Source organism: Dreissena polymorpha, chromosome 1, assembly GCF_020536995.1.
Source record: "Dreissena polymorpha isolate Duluth1 chromosome 1, UMN_Dpol_1.0, whole genome shotgun sequence".
Lineage (NCBI taxonomy): Eukaryota > Metazoa > Mollusca > Bivalvia > Myida > Dreissenidae > Dreissena > Dreissena polymorpha.
The window spans coordinates 40658679-40677969 of record NC_068355.1 but is presented as its reverse complement, the minus strand read 5'-3'; the positions used below and the strand labels follow the sequence as shown (position 1 = coordinate 40677969).

Sequence of the window (19291 nt, the reverse complement as noted above, 5' to 3'; positions counted from 1 at the left end):
CAACTACCAATCCACATTCAAAGTTGAGCAAAATGAAAGTCAATTTTTTTTATCACAGATGTCATCAGTTCATGGGATGATTGCTTTGATAATTGGCATACAGCAGGATGTATGTGTTTTTGACTAGAAGATGAGTTGTCAGTTTGCTAGGGTGTTAATGTACTGTGTCTCTCAATTAAGACATTAGATTCCATTTGCTTGTGTCAACTACTGTCAATCTTACTAAATACATGAACAAACACATTAGATTCCATTTGCTTGTGTCAACTACAGTAATTCTTACTTAAAACGTGTACAAACAGCCAATCATGTTAGAAACTTAATTCGTACATTGATTTCATGATTATCTCATAAGATTTTAGTTGCTAAACTAATTATTTTTTTGCAAAAAATTAATCTTTTGTCAGTTAGATAGCCATTATTTCAAACTTACACAACGTTCTGGATAATTTCTTCAAAGATGAATACAAGATCAGTCGTACATAACTATTTGTTCTGGATGTTTTTAAGTTTGGATATTTGATTTAAATATGATTAATATTCATTCAACTCAAATATTAGAATATATTCAAATAAAATGAATATTCTTATATGATTTCAGAATTCATTCCCATCCCTTCTTTAAACCCAAAAACACAACAAAGGGCCATGATGGCTCTGAATCGCTCACCTGACTCACCAAATACAATCCCAACCCAGATTTCATCAAGATACACATTCTGACCAAATTTCATAAAGATTAGATGAAAACTGTGACCTCTATTGTCTACACAAGGTTTTCTTTTATTTGACCTAGTGACCTAGTTTTTGATCCCAGGTGACCCAAATACAATACCAATCCAGATTTCATCAAGATTAGCATTCTGATCAAATTTTATAAAGATTGGATGAAAACTGTGACCTCTATTGTCTACGCAAGGTTTTTCTAATTTTTTACCTAGTGACCTAGTTTTTGACCACAGATGACCCAAATACAATCCCAACCCAGAATTCATCAAGATTAACATTCTGACCAAATTTCATCAAGATTGGATGAAAGCTGTGACCTCTATTGTCTATACAAGGTTTATGAATTATTTGACCTGGTTACCTAGTTTTTGACCTAGTGACCTAGTTTTTGACCTAGTGACCTAGTTTTTTACCCCAGATGACCCAAATACACTCCCAACCAAGATTTCATCAAGATAAACATTCTGACCAAATTTCATAAAGATTGAATGAAAACTGTGACCTCTACTGTCTACACAAACAAATTGTTGACGGTTTTTCTATTATTTGACCTAGTGACCTTGTTTTTGACCTCAGATGACGCAAATACAATCCCAACCCAGATTTCATCAAGATAAACATTCTGACCAAATTTCATAAAGATTGGATGAAAACTGTGACTTCTATTGTCGACTAATGGGATTGTTTACCCTCGGGACATTAAAACTCTGCATTTAAAAGGTCGAAAACGGCAATAAAATGGACAGCCCGATTTTACTGGGCTGTACCATTGATACAAATATAAAACTTTGCAGTGTTGGTGCGGTGCTTTAATAAAAATCAAGTAGTTTAAAAATTAGCTTTACACTGGTTGATCCTAACGCTGTTAAATAGCTGCGTTTTCATTCGTTGATAGACTTTTAAAACGATGGCGCTGATTGGCCGAAATTTCTTATTAAGAATTACAAGTAGGTCAATCCGTTTAAAAATAGAATTTTCTCACTGCAGGCGACCTTAGCGTTGCACTTTTACAAAAAGTAAACAATAATAGTTTCTGTGCAGAAAATATAAATGAAAGAAAAGGATAATTACATCCAAAAGAACTTTTTAAAGAAATTCATGATTTGTTTATGTTATGCTACTATAATTCTTATTAATTATTAATATTAGTATGATGTTGTTATTATATGATTGTTGTTTTTTGTTTTGTTTTTTAAAGGAGAGAGGGAGAGAATAGCCCTATTTTTATAAGAAAAGATGGTGAAAACACACAAACTGTTGTATGTGGCATCATCATTACTAGACCCACTGTTCAGTATATACTGCTATGGGTTTGTTGGAGTCTTAAAACGTTGTGATCTGTGTTTTAAATGTTAAAATCCAAATAGGATTATTTTTAGTATAATGCCTATAGAAAAGTAAGGGAATACACAGATGCGTAATATATTTGAAAAACAAAAACAAGATAATATTTAAGAATTGTCCAGATCACAAAGTGGTTTAACATTGCCACTTTATATTTACATACATAGTAAAGTACCAGAATTAGGTGTATATTTAAGGTTTAAACGAAATGTCATACAACAAAATCTAATCGATGGGAAAATATGCTTATCTATGAACATTAATTAGTAGGAATGCTAGAGCCTGATTTAATAGCTCTCAAATGTGAAGTGAATTTTCATGTAGACATGCAATTATACGGAAAGAAAGAAAAGAAAAGGTAATGTATAATAACACATAGGGAGTATAACTCTCAAATCTATATTAATGTTGCAATTGAGTATTGAGTTATTAAAAATGTAATGTGTATGAATTTATGTACGTGGCTCAATGTTAAACACTTGCAGACAGGGAATACAGCCGTAATGCTCCAACCTAAGACCCTGTCTGTATGGAACTTAGAGAGGATTGTGCTATGGAGAAGAGATGTCCCCCCAGATTGGCGTTAAAACAATATTTAAAGTTTAGTAAAAAACCCTTATATGTTAAGGGTAATGACTTACGTGTCTCCAAACGGTCACCTTTATAGGGCCACATAAAAATAAAGGTAAAACAATGTGCTTTACAGTTAAAATTGAGACAAAACAACTAAATTTGTACAAAGAGTACATTATTTACAATATGTACAGTACTATATGCGTTTATATATTTAAAATACATGTTGCCACCCTGGAGGGTTGAAAGAAGAAGAGATTTTGGAAGTGTAGGCCGGTGTGAGTGAAGGAAAAAAGGCCAGCAGGGGTGATGTCACTCAGTTGAACTAAGGGAGGTAATTGTGGGGATGGAGTCTACAATGGTTGTTTCCCCAGGACCAGAGGGAGTGCACGGTAAATGAAAAATAGTTTGTATACTATTGAAGGAAAATTGGAAAAGGTATGATGTAAAATGGTAAAAAGACCAAATATTACCTAGATGCAGTAAAACAAACCCAAAAAGCTCTAATCCAACCAATATTATTAATAAATTGGTGATAACAATGGAGGAAATAGTACTAATGTACCTTGTATGGCATGTAAAATGGCAATTAAGCAGAAAAACCGAGGCAATTTGCTATATAAAATAGCAATTTAACATATAATTAAGGAAATTTGCTATATCAAATAGCAATTTTAACATGAATTAGTGTAATACAGAGTAAAAAGTTTGCTATAGTGCAGGCATAGCAGTATTGAGAAGAAATTAAGGCAATTTGCTATATAAGATAGCTGTTTTACACAAAAATAAGGACATTTGCTACACAAAATAGCAGTTATAACAGGATTTAATGTACTACAAGGTACAACATTTGCTATGATCGCAATTAAGCAATATCAAAAACATCGACCATATTACCAAGGGATTTGTATTACCCTGGATAGGGCTAAATAAGTGTTTTCATGGTATAAGGCCCTGCATCGTGCACTCCAGTCCGACATGGCTCTTCGAGTTTGAAGGGGAAAGGGTGGGGTGTCAAAGGGGAAGCGAGGAGGTGCAATGCAGCCAACAATCCCAGGTTACTGGACAGCCTCGTCCTTTCTTTTAGTAAGAAATGCCATAAAATATGATTATATTAACAAACTGAGAAATGTAAATGGTGGACTAACATTATACTCTCATAAAAAATTTATTAAAAAAAAGAAGACCAGGGGAATACCATTGGCCTGATTTAGAAAGGGCGGGGTAGAACAATAAACCCATTAAAAACTAAAATAAAAGCTGTGTAAAGGAGACACAAAACCAACACAATTTCTAGATTACATCAGTTTTGTGCAAAGATTACACAGTTTATAGGAAAAACAGTCACAAGACTGAATAATTGGGTGGGTGTTGGCTGCTCTCCCTCCCCCAATGACCTAGATTTTGTCAGTTATCTGACAATCCAGCAGGTATTTGGCGAGGGCAGAGAAGACCGGGCCCCTAGCTGCTCCCTTGGGGTCTGGCACGTCGGCAAGGTTTAAAACTAGTCCATGGGAGTGCAATGCAGCTTCGAGGTGGTCCCTCTGCGCCTTATAGTTAGGACAGTGCAGCAGCATGTGGGGCGCAGTGAGGGTTCCTGGCACCTAGGACATGCGGGGTCTATACCGAGGACATACTTTCCCGCGCCACCGGATAAAAGGGTGGTTCCCATCCTCACGCGCATGATGGCTCTGTCAAACACAATGCTTGCTGAGTATCTGTCAGGCGGCCTGAAGGTTTTCGCGGGTCTGGAAAGTATGTCGACGGGTAGTCAAATTGTCGGTTCTGAGATTCCACTGGCCCACGACAAATTTTTTTGCCACGGAGTAGATCTCAGTAGGTGCCAGGGGTTCCCCAGCATTTACGACCACCCTCAAGAGGCCCTCCTTAGCCCCCCTGTCGGCCTGCTCATTCCCACTGATGTTGACATATGCTGGACACCATACTAATGTGACCTTTAAAGATTTATCAAGGCACTGTTGATGAAGTTCCAAAATGATAGCTAAAATATCAGGCCTAGATCTGCTATTTCTGTTTTTTATAGACTCAAATGATGACATTGAGTCTTATAAATAGCAGTTTTAGTAGGTTTATTGACAAATATCCAGCACAAAAAGTATTTAATTGCCAAAAGTTCTGCAGTTAAAATAGAGCGATTGTTGCTGAGCCTGTGCGTTTTGGTAATATTTTTTGAAGGAATTACAAAAGAGTTGGCTACCAAACCAGAGTTAGAGCATTTGGAGCCGTCAGTGTAAATTTTTAGATGCTCAGCATACATATTATCTTTAAGGGAGAGAGCTTCTGACTTGATGAGTTGTGGCAAGTCAGTTTTCGTTATTTTAGTAGAGAGTGATAGGTCAACATCAATGGGTCCAAGCATCCGGGGGATGGGGGCTTGGAGGGCCTCAGGTCTGATACAGGTACCTTGTCGAGGCTGGCATCTTCAACAAGGGTCCTAATACTCGCACCAATTGGTAGGTCGACATGCTTACGCTTAAGTATTTTCCCCATGATGAAGGTGCCAGTCCCGACAAGTTTGTTAACGGGGTTTGAACCATGCCGAGACTTAGCCCTGGCCCAGAAGTTAAGGGACTGTTGTTTTCTGCACAAGTAAAGAGGTAGCATACCGGCCTCCTCCTCAAGCAGTGCACCCGATGTACAGTTTAGGGCTCTCAGAGCTATCCTAAGGGCCTTGTGTTGAATGGCATCAACCATTTATAGGGCGTTTGGCTTTGCACATGCATAGATCTGGGCTCCATAATCTAGCTTTGGACGTATAAGGGACTATTAGAGAGTTAAGAGGCTATTTTTATCTGATCCGAAACCTGTGCCTCTTAACATTCTCATTAAATTTAGGTCCCTTTCGCACATTTCTGTCAAATATTTGAAGTGGTGAGTAAAAGTTAACTGTTTATCTAGGTACATACCTAGAAATTTCACCACTTTTTCAAAGATTATTTTGGTGCCGCCTAAATTTAAGTCCAAAGATTGCTGAATTTGGTCGCCAAATAGTACTCCTACTATTTTGGTTGGAGAAATTTTGAATCCTCATTCAATTGCCCATTTCCATATGGAGTCTAAGCCTGCTTGAGCCCTCTTTTGCAGGCGTAACATGTTAGACCCCTTTAACCAAGTGCCTGAGTCATCGGCAAACTGGGAGATAACCATTCCTGAGTCTTTTACGGCATCAGGTAGACCGTTTACGATGAGGGAGAACAGAGTCTGGGATAATACGGACCCCTGGGGGGTTCCGCGGTCAGTTATGGCTACCTCTGATAACTCCCCATCGACCCTGACCTGGATTTTACGGCCCTCTAGGAAAGCTCTGAGGTAGTGGAAACAGTATCCAGTGATGCCATAGTCAGCTAGCTTTTTTAATATGCCAAAGGTCCATGTTAAATCAAAGGTGGCCTGAAGGTCCAAAAAAATTGCAAATACTGATTGCCCTTTATTTTTTGCAGAAAGAATGTCATGTTGTTATCTAGCTAGCTGATCTAGAGTGGATCGCCCCTTCCTAAAGTCAGACTGGAAGGGGTTTAGTATGTTATTAGATTCCAATAAGTGTTCTAATCTATTTTTGACCATTATTTCTATTAATTTACTTGCGTGTGATGTTAAACTTATTGGACAATATGAGTTTGGATTTTTTTTTCCTTACAGGGTTTAGGAATTGGAATCACTGTGCCCTGCTTCCACTCGGGTGGTACCGTGCCTGTCCTAAACACCTGATTGAATAGGTTGAGCCAAATTTTGAGAGTTATGGCTGGCATATTTTTAAACATTAAATATGCTATTTTGTCAGGCCCCGTGGCGGTGTTGCTCCTGGTGTTAATGGCACTAAATAATTCTGTTATAGTAAATGGTAAATTGAGAGGCGTGCTGTTGTCCCCAGGCTCATTTAAAATATTTTGGTGCTCAGTCTCAAACCGCTTTTGATAATTCAAAGTTTCAACAGGAAGGTTTGAGTCACTGGAGACAGATTGGAAGTGTCGTACCAAAAATTGAGCCTTTTCCCTTGGGGTAGTGGCAATTTTGCCTTTATATTTAAGTAGCGGTACAGGGGTGAATAATTTTCCTTTAATTCTGTGAATTTTTTGCCCAAAATCCCTAATATTTTTTTTTATTAATAATTGCTGAATCACAGAATTCTTTCCAATTTTGAGTTTTTGCGTCCAAAATAACCCGCTTTGCCTGATTTTCGAGGGACCTATAAATAAGAAGATTATGCTCAGCGAAGTTCTTTTTAAGAATTTTTAAAGCTTTTTTACGGGCCCGTACCGCCTTGGAGCACGCCTCATTCCACCACGGGACCCTGTTTCTGGCCTTTACCTTGCAGGAGGAGACCGGTATGCTACATTCCGCTATGGACAGTATCTTACTAGTTAAGATGTTACAAAACAGATTAGAGTCCTGAGAGTAAACATCTGCAAGGGAGAGATCTGAGCAGAGGTCCCTAAACTGAGCCCAATTAGCTTTTTCCAATAAAAACTTTTGCTCTCCTGAGCATTGAGCCTCAGTTCCCTGTGCAATATAGTTGAGCAGGGTAACCTGTTGTGGGAGGTGATCAGATCCCATGGTATCATTAACGGTTGCCCAAGCAGACGCACTTGCTATCCTGGCATTAACAGCAGTAAGGTCAATGTGGGAGTTTAAACCAGTGGGTTTAAGTCAGGTTGAAGAACCGTCATTGAGCAGTATAAGATCTTGCTCGTCCAACCATTCTATTACCGCCCGACTTTCTGCATCTGAATTGATGGAACCCCAAGCAGGGTGATGTGCATTAAAGTCGCCTGTGAATATAACATCAAAGGGTCCTTTAATGGTCCTTAATTCCTTAAAGAGGCCGTTCAGAGTTTCAAGATCACATCCTCTTGAATATAAATTGACCAGGATAAGAGGCCAGTTCTTGTCAATAACCAATTTAATTGCTAATGCCTCAATAGCAGTGCTACCATCAGATTTAAATTGGTTGTTCACTCCCAGGTGTTCATAATTAATTGAGTTTTTAATATGTATGGCAAGGCCACCAGCAATATTATGGTTTAAAATACCAAAATTTTTTAATTCACAGTTGTACCCAGGTATATGTTTTACTGTACTATTGGAAAATTTGGTTTCCTGTAAGCATAGGATATGAATATTAGGGTTATTATCAATAAAATACTTTAACTCTGTAAGTTTGTTGGCGGTAAGACCACGTACATTGAAAGAAATGATTTGCAGCTTACTGTCCATAGTGGTGTGAAATTAACTTGCGTTTAAACTGATTAATTTTATGATGTGAAGATTTAACTCCTAGTTTATGGCCAGCACAGGCCCCTTTGAGTTTCGCAGGGGTCCTGGCAAGCCGAACAGGTTTCTTGTTTACGGAGAGGGGACCGCCGGCCGAGGGGGGGGGGGGCATCCTGGATCTGCTATTATTGGAGGATCCCCAGTTCCAGAATGGATTTTATTAGTTAGGGATTTATTAGGGGGGATGACCTTTGTTAGTGATTCTCTGCAATTTTTGAATCGAGAATCAATTTTGTTATAAATGTAGGATATAACACGACTCCCAGTAGGCCTTTTCTGGTCCTTTAGTATCTCAGCAACCAAATCCGCCAGCTCGCTGAGATATATTTTCTTATATGTGGGACCTGTTGTTGGCGGATCCTTGATTTTGATGAATGAATCCCCAGCAAACGAGTTACGTCTGCTGGTGTTGTCGGCAGGGGAGCTCATTGGGGATGTCTGGGAGTCAACCATTCTGGGACGGTTAGGAGGGACACTAACTCGGGGCTCCTCATCTATTTCGCAGACACCAGAGATAGTGAGATTCTCCAATATACTGGAGTGCACCGACACCAGAGAGTCTCTCCCCTTCACATCAAACATGGACTCGTCCGACAGTGTAGGGCCACTACAGGTGGTGTTGCTAGCACCGTCGGACGACGTCGTGGACCGGGAGGACCCCCTGATAGCCACAGAAGGGCGTCTCTGAGTGGGTGAATCCCCCTGGATAGGCTATACAAGGGTGGTGGTGTGTAAATCAGGTGTGTGATTGGATACCGGTTCCACAAAAGTAACCTTGGGGGGGATTCCCTATTAATAGGTTGAGGGGGGAGTACTCTTACCCACTAACCCCTCAACTATAGGACATGACCTCTCGGTTTGGGGCGTGATACTACCGGTAGAGGCATGTTTGGGTGATGACGTGGGACTGGTTGTGTTGGTCGTGTTACGGGCGCCCACGCTGTGGCTCACAGTGTCAGGTGCCAATAGCCTGCTCTCCGCCTCGGACCAGGTGACCCCATAAATATGGGCAAAAGTGGCTAAAGTAACAGCCTTCTTATAGGAGGGGCACCCATGGTAGGATGCGGAGTGCGGGCCGCCACAGTTGGCACACCAACGTGTTTTGCTGGTGCACCTTCTCTGGCAAGTAGATTCGGCGCAGCGGCAACAGGTACCGTAGTAATGCTAGAACATTTGCCCCTGCTGGCTATGTGGCCGAAACCCTGGCAGTTGAAACACCAGGCAGGTTGGACCGAGAAGGGACAAATGTCAAGGGCAATATTAGTGCCCTTGACAAGAATTTTGTTAGGAACTGGTATAGAGGTAAGGAAAGATATTTTAACCAGTCTCGGAAAGCCAGGCGGCGTGGGGCGATAGGAATCAACCCTTTCCAAATTGGTAATAGAAAGTTCAGAAAGGGGAATCGCAGGGCTAAATACAAGACATCTTTGAAGTTCCGTTAGTTCCTGGCTTCCCGGGATCCCTGCTATAAGACCTGAAACTGACCTCATGTTTGAGGGAGATAAGGCCCAGACTGCGACGCTGCCAAGGTGGAAAGTCCCCCTAGAGAAAAGGGTAGCAAGCGTCTGAGCAGACTTGAGCTGAAGTAAGATGCAGCCAGACGCAAGGGACACAGTCCGCATAATGAATCCGGGAAGTTCCCTAGCCAAACACGCGGACAGTTGGAAGATAGAAAAGAAGGACGTAATGGAGCCTACACTTCCAACTGACTGGAGGAGGCACCTAGAGGGCATGGTGTTGTGGGTAAGGTGATGAGAATCCAACCCTGAAAGCGCCTCCCCTTCCTAAAGAGGTCAGGTTCTTGCTCTGCCCCTTGGATACTTTATTGTAAGAAGATATTTGAAGGAATTGAAGGTATTTTAAAAAAATGACTGAGAATAAAGAAATAATGACTGCTACAGTCATAGTCCTAAGAAAGTCAACCAATACGGATAAATTATTACTAGTCACCGTTAATTATAGTTTTCCATAGCCTGACAGTAAAGCATAAATTACAAGCACCGCACCGGTAAACAACCCAATAAAGTTTATATAAATAAATATTAATAGTTAATTAAGTCATTTGGTAGTTGTTAAATGCTGTAATGTAAAAACCAAAAATAAATTCCGAATACCAAATGACGTCCGACATAGTGCTGTTTAGAGTTTACGAAAAAGAAAACAAAACAAATCATGGACGGGCAAGGTATCTGTAGTGGTAGTGTTGGGATGTGGATCAGCTCTGGTCTTGATGTTCCCTCTACTGTCTACACAAGGTTTTTCTATTATTTGACCTAGTTTTTGACCTAGTGACCTAGTTTTTGACCCCAGATGACCCAAATACAGTCCCAACCCAGATTTCATAAAGATAAACATTCTTATCAAATTTCATAAACATTGGATAAAAACTGTGACCTCTACTGTCTTCATAATGTTTTTCTATTATTTGACCTAGTTTTTGACCTAGTGACCTAGTTTTTGACCCCAGATGACCCAAATACAACCCCAACCCAGATTTCATCAAGATAAACATTCTGACCAAATTTCATAAAGATTGGATGAAAACTGCGACCTCTATTGTCTTCACAAGGTATTCTATTATTTGACCTATTATGTGACCTAGTTTTTGACCTCGTGACCTAGTTTTTGACCCCAGATGACCCGAATACAATCCCAACCCAGATTTCATCAAGATAAACATTCTGACCAAATTTCATAAAGATTGGATGAAAACTGTGACCTCTACTGTCTACACAAACAAATTGTTGACGGACGCACGCACACACACGCACGCACATACGGACGCCAGACATCACACGGTCACATAAGCTCACCATGTCACTACGTAACAGGTGAGCTAAAAAATAACTTAAAGCATGTCAAGTAAATAAAAGTAAATAAAGTTTATTTCACTAAAACTACTTTGTTTGCAACAAATGCATGTCAAGGTGCAGCAGCTCTGGTTTCAAATGGATTATGTGCTGTCAGCCCTTGATAAAAAACAAAAATACCTACTCAAATCACTCCACAGGCATGAACAGAACCTATAGGATAAGTAACTACATCAAATCCATAAATTTAGGATTGATAAGATGCTAATTCTAAATAATTTTTGTTTAATTTTGTTGATTGGGAAAACGTTAAGCCCAATATTTAAGCCAGAGATCAGAATGAAAAAGAGTTGTATGATAGCTGATAATCAATGATAATGACAAAATAACATTATGTTAAACATTACATGCACTTAGATCAACAACTCAATAAACTTTGCTTTTATTTTACACATTTGACTGAGCTTAGGCCTGGGCATCTACCTTAACCAGATCTGGGCGTACCTTCACAGTTGTTCTGAGAGTCTTCCTTTCCTTTTTCAACTTGTTCTTCAGAGCTTCCTTCTCCTTCTTAGCAGCAGCAGCCTGTGTGTTGCAGCAAATGATTATTACTTGTATTAAATATTTCAGTTATAATCATGAGTTACTGTTAAATGTGGCAGCAATGATCATGATTTACCGGCAAAAATTGCAGCAACTATCATGAGTTACTGGTAAATATTTCAGCAATAATCATGAGTTACTGGTAAATATTGCAGCAACGATCATGATTTACCGTTAAAAATGGCGGAAACTATCATCAGTCACTGGTAAATATTGCAGCAAATATCATGAGTTACTGGTAAATATTGCATCAATAATCATGAGTTACTGGTAAATATTGCAGCAATTATCATGAGTTACTGCTAAATATTGCAGTAATAATCATGAGTTACTGGTAAATATTGCAGTTATAATCACAAGTCACTGGTAAATATTGCAGCAACAATCATGAGTTACCGGTAAATATTGCAGTTATAATCATGAGTCACTGTTAAATATTGCAGCAATAATCATGAGTTACTGGTAAATATTGCAGCAATAATCATGAGTTACCGGTAAATAGTGCAGCAATTATCATGAGTAACTGGAAAATTCCGCAGTAACGATCATGAATAGCTGGTAAATATTGCAGTTATAATCATGAGTAACTTAGAGTTTAATACCTCGTTGCTTGAGGGCCAGAAGTGATAATCGGCCCGCAGAGTGAATATTCGCCGCGAGGCCTGAGGGCCGATTATTCACTCCAGGGCTGATTATCACTTCTGGCCCTCTAGCAACGATGGTATTAACGTCTTTAATACTTAATCCCCATTAACTGTACTACTTATTACAGAACCAGCTTTCCGTATATAATTATCATTCAATTAATCACACAATTTATGACGTATCTAATGTGAACTAATTTCTGTGACAAAACACATTTTTAGCTAAACTCTCTGGATTTTAGGGACAAAACTTCTGTCGTGGAGGATTTATATTTAACAGTTAAATATTTTTAAGCATCCAAGGAATCAAAAACTTATTTCGGAATGTGCGTTTGTCATGCATTATTAGGAATCAATGTTGTGTAATCGCTTCGAAAAGTCATTCGATTTCGTAAATCGTGTTTTTGGTGGAAGTGGTTAGCATTCCATACAATCTTTTAAAAAGTGTGATTTTAAATAAATATAAAATAACAGGTGGAATAATAAAAAAGGACGGAATAGCACGTCGTTGTTATTTTATTTTAAACATTGGATTTAAGTTGTCGAGGTAAGTGTTTCTTTAACTATAAATTTGCTGTTCATCATTTCGATGAAAACCTTTAAAAGTTCAAATAGAGGCATATATCTTATGTACAGAAGAGTTTCAGTTTCAATCAATATTTGTATAATCCAAACTGTGTGCTACGTGTCATTAACATTATGTTCGATTCTTTTGTTGAGTTGTGGTTAGTTGTATTGATCACCATTGGCTGAGACTGAATGTGGACCTCATTTTGTTATTACGTAACGCGTTGGCCGTGATGTCACCAGGGTCGATTATCGATTATCAATATTTGGCCCGGTGGGCCAAACGTGATAATCACCTTGCTTTGATCACATGCATTAGGGTCAATTTTGTTACTATATATAGTAACATAAGTATTAATGGTAAATATTGCAGCAACTATCATGAGTTACTGGTAAATATCACAGCAACGATCATGAGTTACTGATAAATATTGCAGCAACTATCATGAGTTACTGGTAAATATTGCAGCAACTATCATGAGTTACTGGTAAATATTGCAGCAACGATCATGAGTTTCTTGTAAATATTGCAGCAACTATCATGAGTTACTGGTAAATATTGCAGCAATAATCATGAGTTACTGGTTAATATTGCAGTAATAATCATGAGTCACTGGTAAATATCACAGCAAGGATCATGAGTTACTGGTAAATACTGCGGCAATAATCATGAGTTACTGGTAAAAACTAGTATTGCAGCAATTATCATAAGGTACTGGTAAAACAGCAGCAACGATCATGAGTAGCTGGTAAATATTGAAGCAATAATCATGAGTTACTGGTAAATATTGCAACAATCCTCATAAGTTACTGGTAAATACCCCAGCAACGATCATGAGTAGCTGGTAAATATTGCAGTACATAAGTTACTGGTAAATATTGCAGCAAATATCATGAGTTACTGGTAAATATCGCAGCAACGATCATGAGTTCCTGGTAAATATTGCAACAATAATCATGAGTTACTTAAATATTGCAGCAATGATCATGAGTTTCTGGTAAATATTGCAACAATTATCATGATTTACTGGTAAATATTGCAGCAATGATCATGAGTTCCTGGTAAATATTGCAACAATAATCATGAGTTACTGGTAAATACCGCAGCAACAGTCATGAGTTCCTGGTAAATATTGCAACAATAATCATGAGTTACTGGTAAATATTGCAGCAATGATCATGAGTAGCTGATAAATATTGCAACAATAATCATGAGTTACTGGTAAATATCGCAGCAACGATCATGAGTTCCTGATAAATATTGCAGCAATAATCATGAGTTACTGGTAAATATTGCAGCAATGATCATGAGTAGCTGATAAATATTGCAACAATAATCATGAGTTACTGGTTAATATCGCAGCAACGATCATGAGTTCCTGATAAATATTGCAGCAACTATCATGAGTTACTGGTAAATATCGCAGCAACGATCATGAGTTCCTGGTAAATATTGCAACAATAATCATGAGTTACTGGTAAATATTGCAGCAACGATCATGAGTTCCTGGTATATATTGCAACAATAATCATGAGTTACTGGTAAATATTGCAGCAACGATCATGAGTTCCTGATAAATATTGCAGCAACGATAATGAGTTACTTTTAAATAGTGCAGCAATAATCATGAGTTACTGTTGAATATTTCATCAATTATAACGAGTTACTGGTAAATATTGAAACAATCATCATGAGGTACTGGTAAATATTGCAGTACATGTAATCATAATGGTTTACTGATAAACATTGTAGAAATGATCAGGAGTTGCTGGGAAATAGTGCAGCAATGATCAAGAGTTACTGGTATACTTTTGCAATAGATTGCAAAACTATATTTGAAGGATCTGTATGCAATTAAATGCTATGTAAAATATGAACGTGAAACTTAACAATATACTAGTATATTTAACATGTATGCCCCCATTTGCAGCCAAATTATTAATATGTGCAATTATTATGAGATATTTTTTAATTTGTATGTGCGCATTGATTTAAAAATTGATAAAGGTCCTCATTCGCCAAGGACTAACTGGAATACTTATTTATATGATCCTAGATTAAAGTGTTCTATTGTGTGAAAACTGTTTTAAAGTAAGAAGCCCCTGTGACCTATGGTTTACTTCTTCCCGTTGATCTAAAAATTGATAGGCTTTTTACCCACCAATTAGCCAGCCTACATGCATACCGTCAACAAATCAAAGATGAAGATGTTCTCTAAATATCAAGGTGAAATATAATTGTCTACAGACCTACTGCCATTCCAAACAACAACCTTAATAACAGTATATAGATCTATTAAAATACATATTTTCACACAAAAATGCATTAATGGCGAATTCAGAGTGTTCTTATAGTAACTGAAATTGATAGTAGTTGTTTAATAAGTCATTCACAAACATTTCCTAGAGGAAAAACAATTAAAATGGAGTCCTGCTACAAACAGACAAGTACAATGCTTAACTCCTCCATCTATATGGGGGCATATAAAACAAGAGACTGCCAAGCAATGTGGTCCCCTACCGGTGAAACTCCACCATTGTCAGTATTTTTGTGTTTTTTTATAAAAAAATTATATATTTGTTTCCATAGCAACCAGAATTCTTGACGTAGGATCAAAATGAAATGACGTGCATAATGTCCATATTGCCATCTATCTATGTATCAAGTTTCATGAAAAAATATTAAGAACTTTTAAAGTTATCGCAGGATCCAGAAAAGTGTGACGGACTGACTGACAGACAGACAGACTGACAGACAGAGCGCAAACCATTTCACCGGTAGGGGACAATAAGTTCAAACCAAAGCTTTGTCACAGACGTGATGAAAACCTCCACATGCCGCATTGACATAGAATATTTTGCATGTTGTCTTCACAAAAAACATGAGACACCATGCTCTATGTTTAAAATGCACTAAGTGACCCTGTGACCTAGTTTTTGACCCAGCATGGCCCATGTTCGAACTTGAGCTACACATCATCTAGATACAATTTCTGACCAAGTGTGGTGAAGATTGGATGAAAACTACTTGAATTAGAGAGCGGACACCATCCTCAATGTGTAAAACGTACTAAGTGACCCGGTGAACTAGTTTTTGATCTGGCATGGCCCATATTCGAACTTGGCCTTAAGATCATCTAGATAAAACTTCTGACCAAGTTTGGTAAAGATCGGATGAAAACTACTTGAATTAGATAGCAGACACCATGCTGAATGTTAAAAAACACACAAAGTGACCCCGTACCTAGTTTTTGACCCTGCATGGCCCATAATCAAACTTGGCATCTAGATAAAACTTCTGACCAAGTTTGGTGAAGATATTGGATTAAAAACTACTTGAATTAGAGAGCGGACAACATGCTCAATGTTTAAAACGCACTTAGTGACCCCGTGACCTAGTTTTTGACCTGCCATTACCCATGTTCGAACTTGGCCTAGATATCATCTAGATACAACTTCTGACCAAGTTTGGTGAAGCTAAGATGAAAACTACTTGAATTAGTGAGTGGACACCATGCTCAGTGTTTAAAACGCACTAAGTGACCCTGTGACCTAGTTTTTAACCCGGCATGACCCATATTGGAACTAGACCTAGACATCATTTAGATACAACATCTGACCAAGTTTGGTAAAGATCGGATGAAAATAACTTGAATTAGAGAGCGGACACTTAATACGGACCGACAGACCGACCAACCGACAAATTCACTCCTATATACCCCCTTAAACTTTGTTTGTGGGGGTATAACTGAACTAAATGAATGCACTTTACATGAGTTATGAGTGCACATACCATAATCATCTATAAATAAATTTAGATATGTAATTATCTCCACTTGATTTAATTAACAACATCACTTAATAGCCATATGAATGTTTATCCAATCATCATTTCTAAATACTTACACAGCACTAAGTTCTTTAATACTTACCACTTGGCGAGCTTTTTCCTCTTCTTCCTGTTTCTTCTTTCGTTCCACCTCTTCTACTTCTCTTTTTTTCTGTATTATCAGGTGTTTCATTTTATATACAGTGAATACTTTTTTTTATGAAAGATCCGACCAAATAGCTCAATTTGTACTCCATTTATTGTTACAAACCATTAAATGATATTTAGACCGTGATAATGTCCCACAAAAGGTTTGAATTAATATTTATTACACCAGCGGACATTGTTTTTTTCTGTTTACGGTAATTAGGACCTTGACCACACCCACCTCAGTCTTGACATAAAGTATCTTGTATTACCTTTATCAAAATATTTCAATTAACGCTCAAATCACTCACGATTTCCCCAAGAAAGGTTGTTTCCCACTACCAAGGGCAGGTACTTATACCAATATGTGACAACTTCTTGACTTAAATCATTGACTGTAGAGATAATTTCATGACCTTTCCCCACAGTAATGAAGTCAAACTGGGCATTGAACCCACAATCATCTGATATATAGTCCTGCGCTCTACCAACTGGCATATGCAACAACGATCAGGATATATACTATCCTTGGGAATGTTGGTCCTTTACACGGACGGGACAGAATGACAGACAGAATGACAGACAGAATGGCAGACAGACAGACAGGCCAAAAACAATATACCCCGATCATTCGATCTAGGGGAATACAAACTTGGAAAGGCCAGCGCCTTTAAGCGTATTTTCAGTACCGGAGATATATTGTAGTATACTTAAGAGTACCCAGGTTGCTCTTACGTAGTACCTGAGCCAACAATGACCAATGGAACTGCAATATGAAGATAATGGGCAATATGACTCACTCTATCCTCCTCCTCCTGTTTCTGTCTGGCAGCGTCCTGCTTCGCCCGCTTCTGTGATGCCTTTTTTTCCTTCTCCTCCTCCTTGAAGCGGGCTATACGGGGGTCACAGGCGTAGGCATTGTCTGAGGAAAAATATTTGAATATGATAGCCACTCTTTTGATACATGGATAATTGTGCTTAGTGTAAGATTAAGTACAATTTTCCAGGTACAAAAAGTGGCAGGTTTTTTTCCACTTTTTGGGAAGATAGCCCATGGCTTTGGAATTGGGAATTTTATCGGCATTTTCATGAAATTGGGAAAATTAATTCATTAGCCTTCTTTTTCCACACGAAAAGTCCACTAATTAGGGAAATACTAAATTTGATATAACACTATATAATCATTAAAATTAAAAGAACAAAATCATAAAATACTTTGGTAAATGTAATTGAAATAAAATTGAGATAAAATATGCATAAGACACTTCCTTCTAATAAAAAAAAAAAAAAAAAAAATTTTTTTTTTTTTATTTTTTTTTGAAAATTGGGAATTTTTTGTCACATTTTGGGAAAAAAGTATACTTTTTGGGATTGGGAACATAGCCGAATTTCGGCAATAAAATCGGGCCAAAAAAAACCCTGAGTGGTGTTAGCATATTTTATCATACCACCGCATTGATATCTGCCTGATATAATGTTGCCTGAGCATATTTTATCATACCACCGCATTGATATCTGCCTGATATAATGTTGCCTGATATATTTTTTTATATCATGGTCAACAGGAAGTTCTTATATCAGTCAATGTTTGGAGTTACGTGGGATTTGCAATAAAGTCAACAATTTCTATCAACATTAATCAGGTTCAACAAAACAAACAATTTGATACCAAGAACGCATATATTTTATTCTAGTTTAAAGTCATAAATCACAAAAACGTTTATTTTAAAAAAAAATAACCACAGAACAATAACTCTTAAATATCGATATAGTCATGGCACTCGCAAGTGTTGCACAGAAAGTCAAGGCAAATGATAACTGTATGCTAATCCTCAACGTTTTACAAACGATATAACACGCTTATGTCAATATTGACACCATCATCAAAATGTCAATTTCAATACACATCTCCAAAATGGCGTCTCCAAACTATTCGGTGAAGTGTGTTCTTCGATTAAATTTGTCGCTGCAGTCGATTCCTGATCTCCAATTCAAGACGTTTATAATTAAAGCGGGTGTACTCTTCTCATTTGTTACTCTTCTCATTCGTAGTGCAAACAACTTTTTTCTCTATACGATGTTTAAAATAAGAGATTATTTGTGTCGTCTTTTCGAACGCCGTTGCTACATGTGTGTCAACGTGTAAAAGCTGGTTCAGCAAAATCAGCGAGGATCCGTATATTTTAACAAGAGCACCGCCTTGCGGGTGCAGACCGCTCATCTATTTTCTTTTTAAAGGTGAAGGGACTCTCATTTTCAATCACAAAGAAGGGAGGGGTGGAGTGAAGAGGGGTGCATTGTGTGGGGGTGTGGACATTTATTAAATTATCTTCCAAAAATGCGGAAAAAACGGGAAAAAACAAAAATCGGGGGGGGGGGGAAGGGGGGGGGTGGGGGGGTGGGGGGCGTGGGGTGTAGGTGGGGATTCTTGGGTGCGATGGTTGGACGATATTTCAAACATAAAATAATAAAAATAAATATTTGTTTTTTAACCGTTTCAAAAAAAATAAAAGCTGCGCCATGAGCGCATGATACGCCCGTCGTTCGCCAATGAAGTAGTAAGGTAATAAATAACCCTTTGAATCATTTTTTTACTTCAGTTTATTTGTATTTGAATACATGGTTTATTTTATAAGTACATGAGCATGGAAATCACGAAATTTTGACGAACAAAGTCCCATAACTCTGGAACGACAATTCAGAATTCCGTCAAAAACGAAAGGGGATCAGGGTTTATTAATATTAAGATTGTG

The 19291-nt window shown here is 38.0% G+C and overlaps 1 protein-coding gene across 15 annotated transcripts in view; it reads right to left on the bottom strand.

The window, feature by feature from the left end:
• LOC127877682 (dnaJ homolog subfamily C member 2-like) overlaps positions 1-19291 on the bottom strand; it is a 242849-nt gene that overhangs the window by 16792 nt on the left and 206766 nt on the right. For 7 of the 15 annotated variants that reach the window (XM_052423867.1, XM_052423878.1, XM_052423888.1 and 4 more), the window contains exons 9-11: positions 17339-17460; positions 16495-16563; positions 11253-11333 (exon numbers count right to left, since the gene is read on the bottom strand). The exons of 6 other annotated variants lie outside the window; for them this stretch is intronic. In XM_052423867.1, coding sequence (XP_052279827.1) covers positions 11253-11333; positions 16495-16563; positions 17339-17460 — 272 coding nt within the window. The remainder of the gene's footprint in view (positions 1-11252; positions 11334-16494; positions 16564-17338; positions 17461-19291) is intronic. 2 more of the 15 variants (XM_052423857.1, XM_052423829.1) reach the window with 2 other exon arrangements.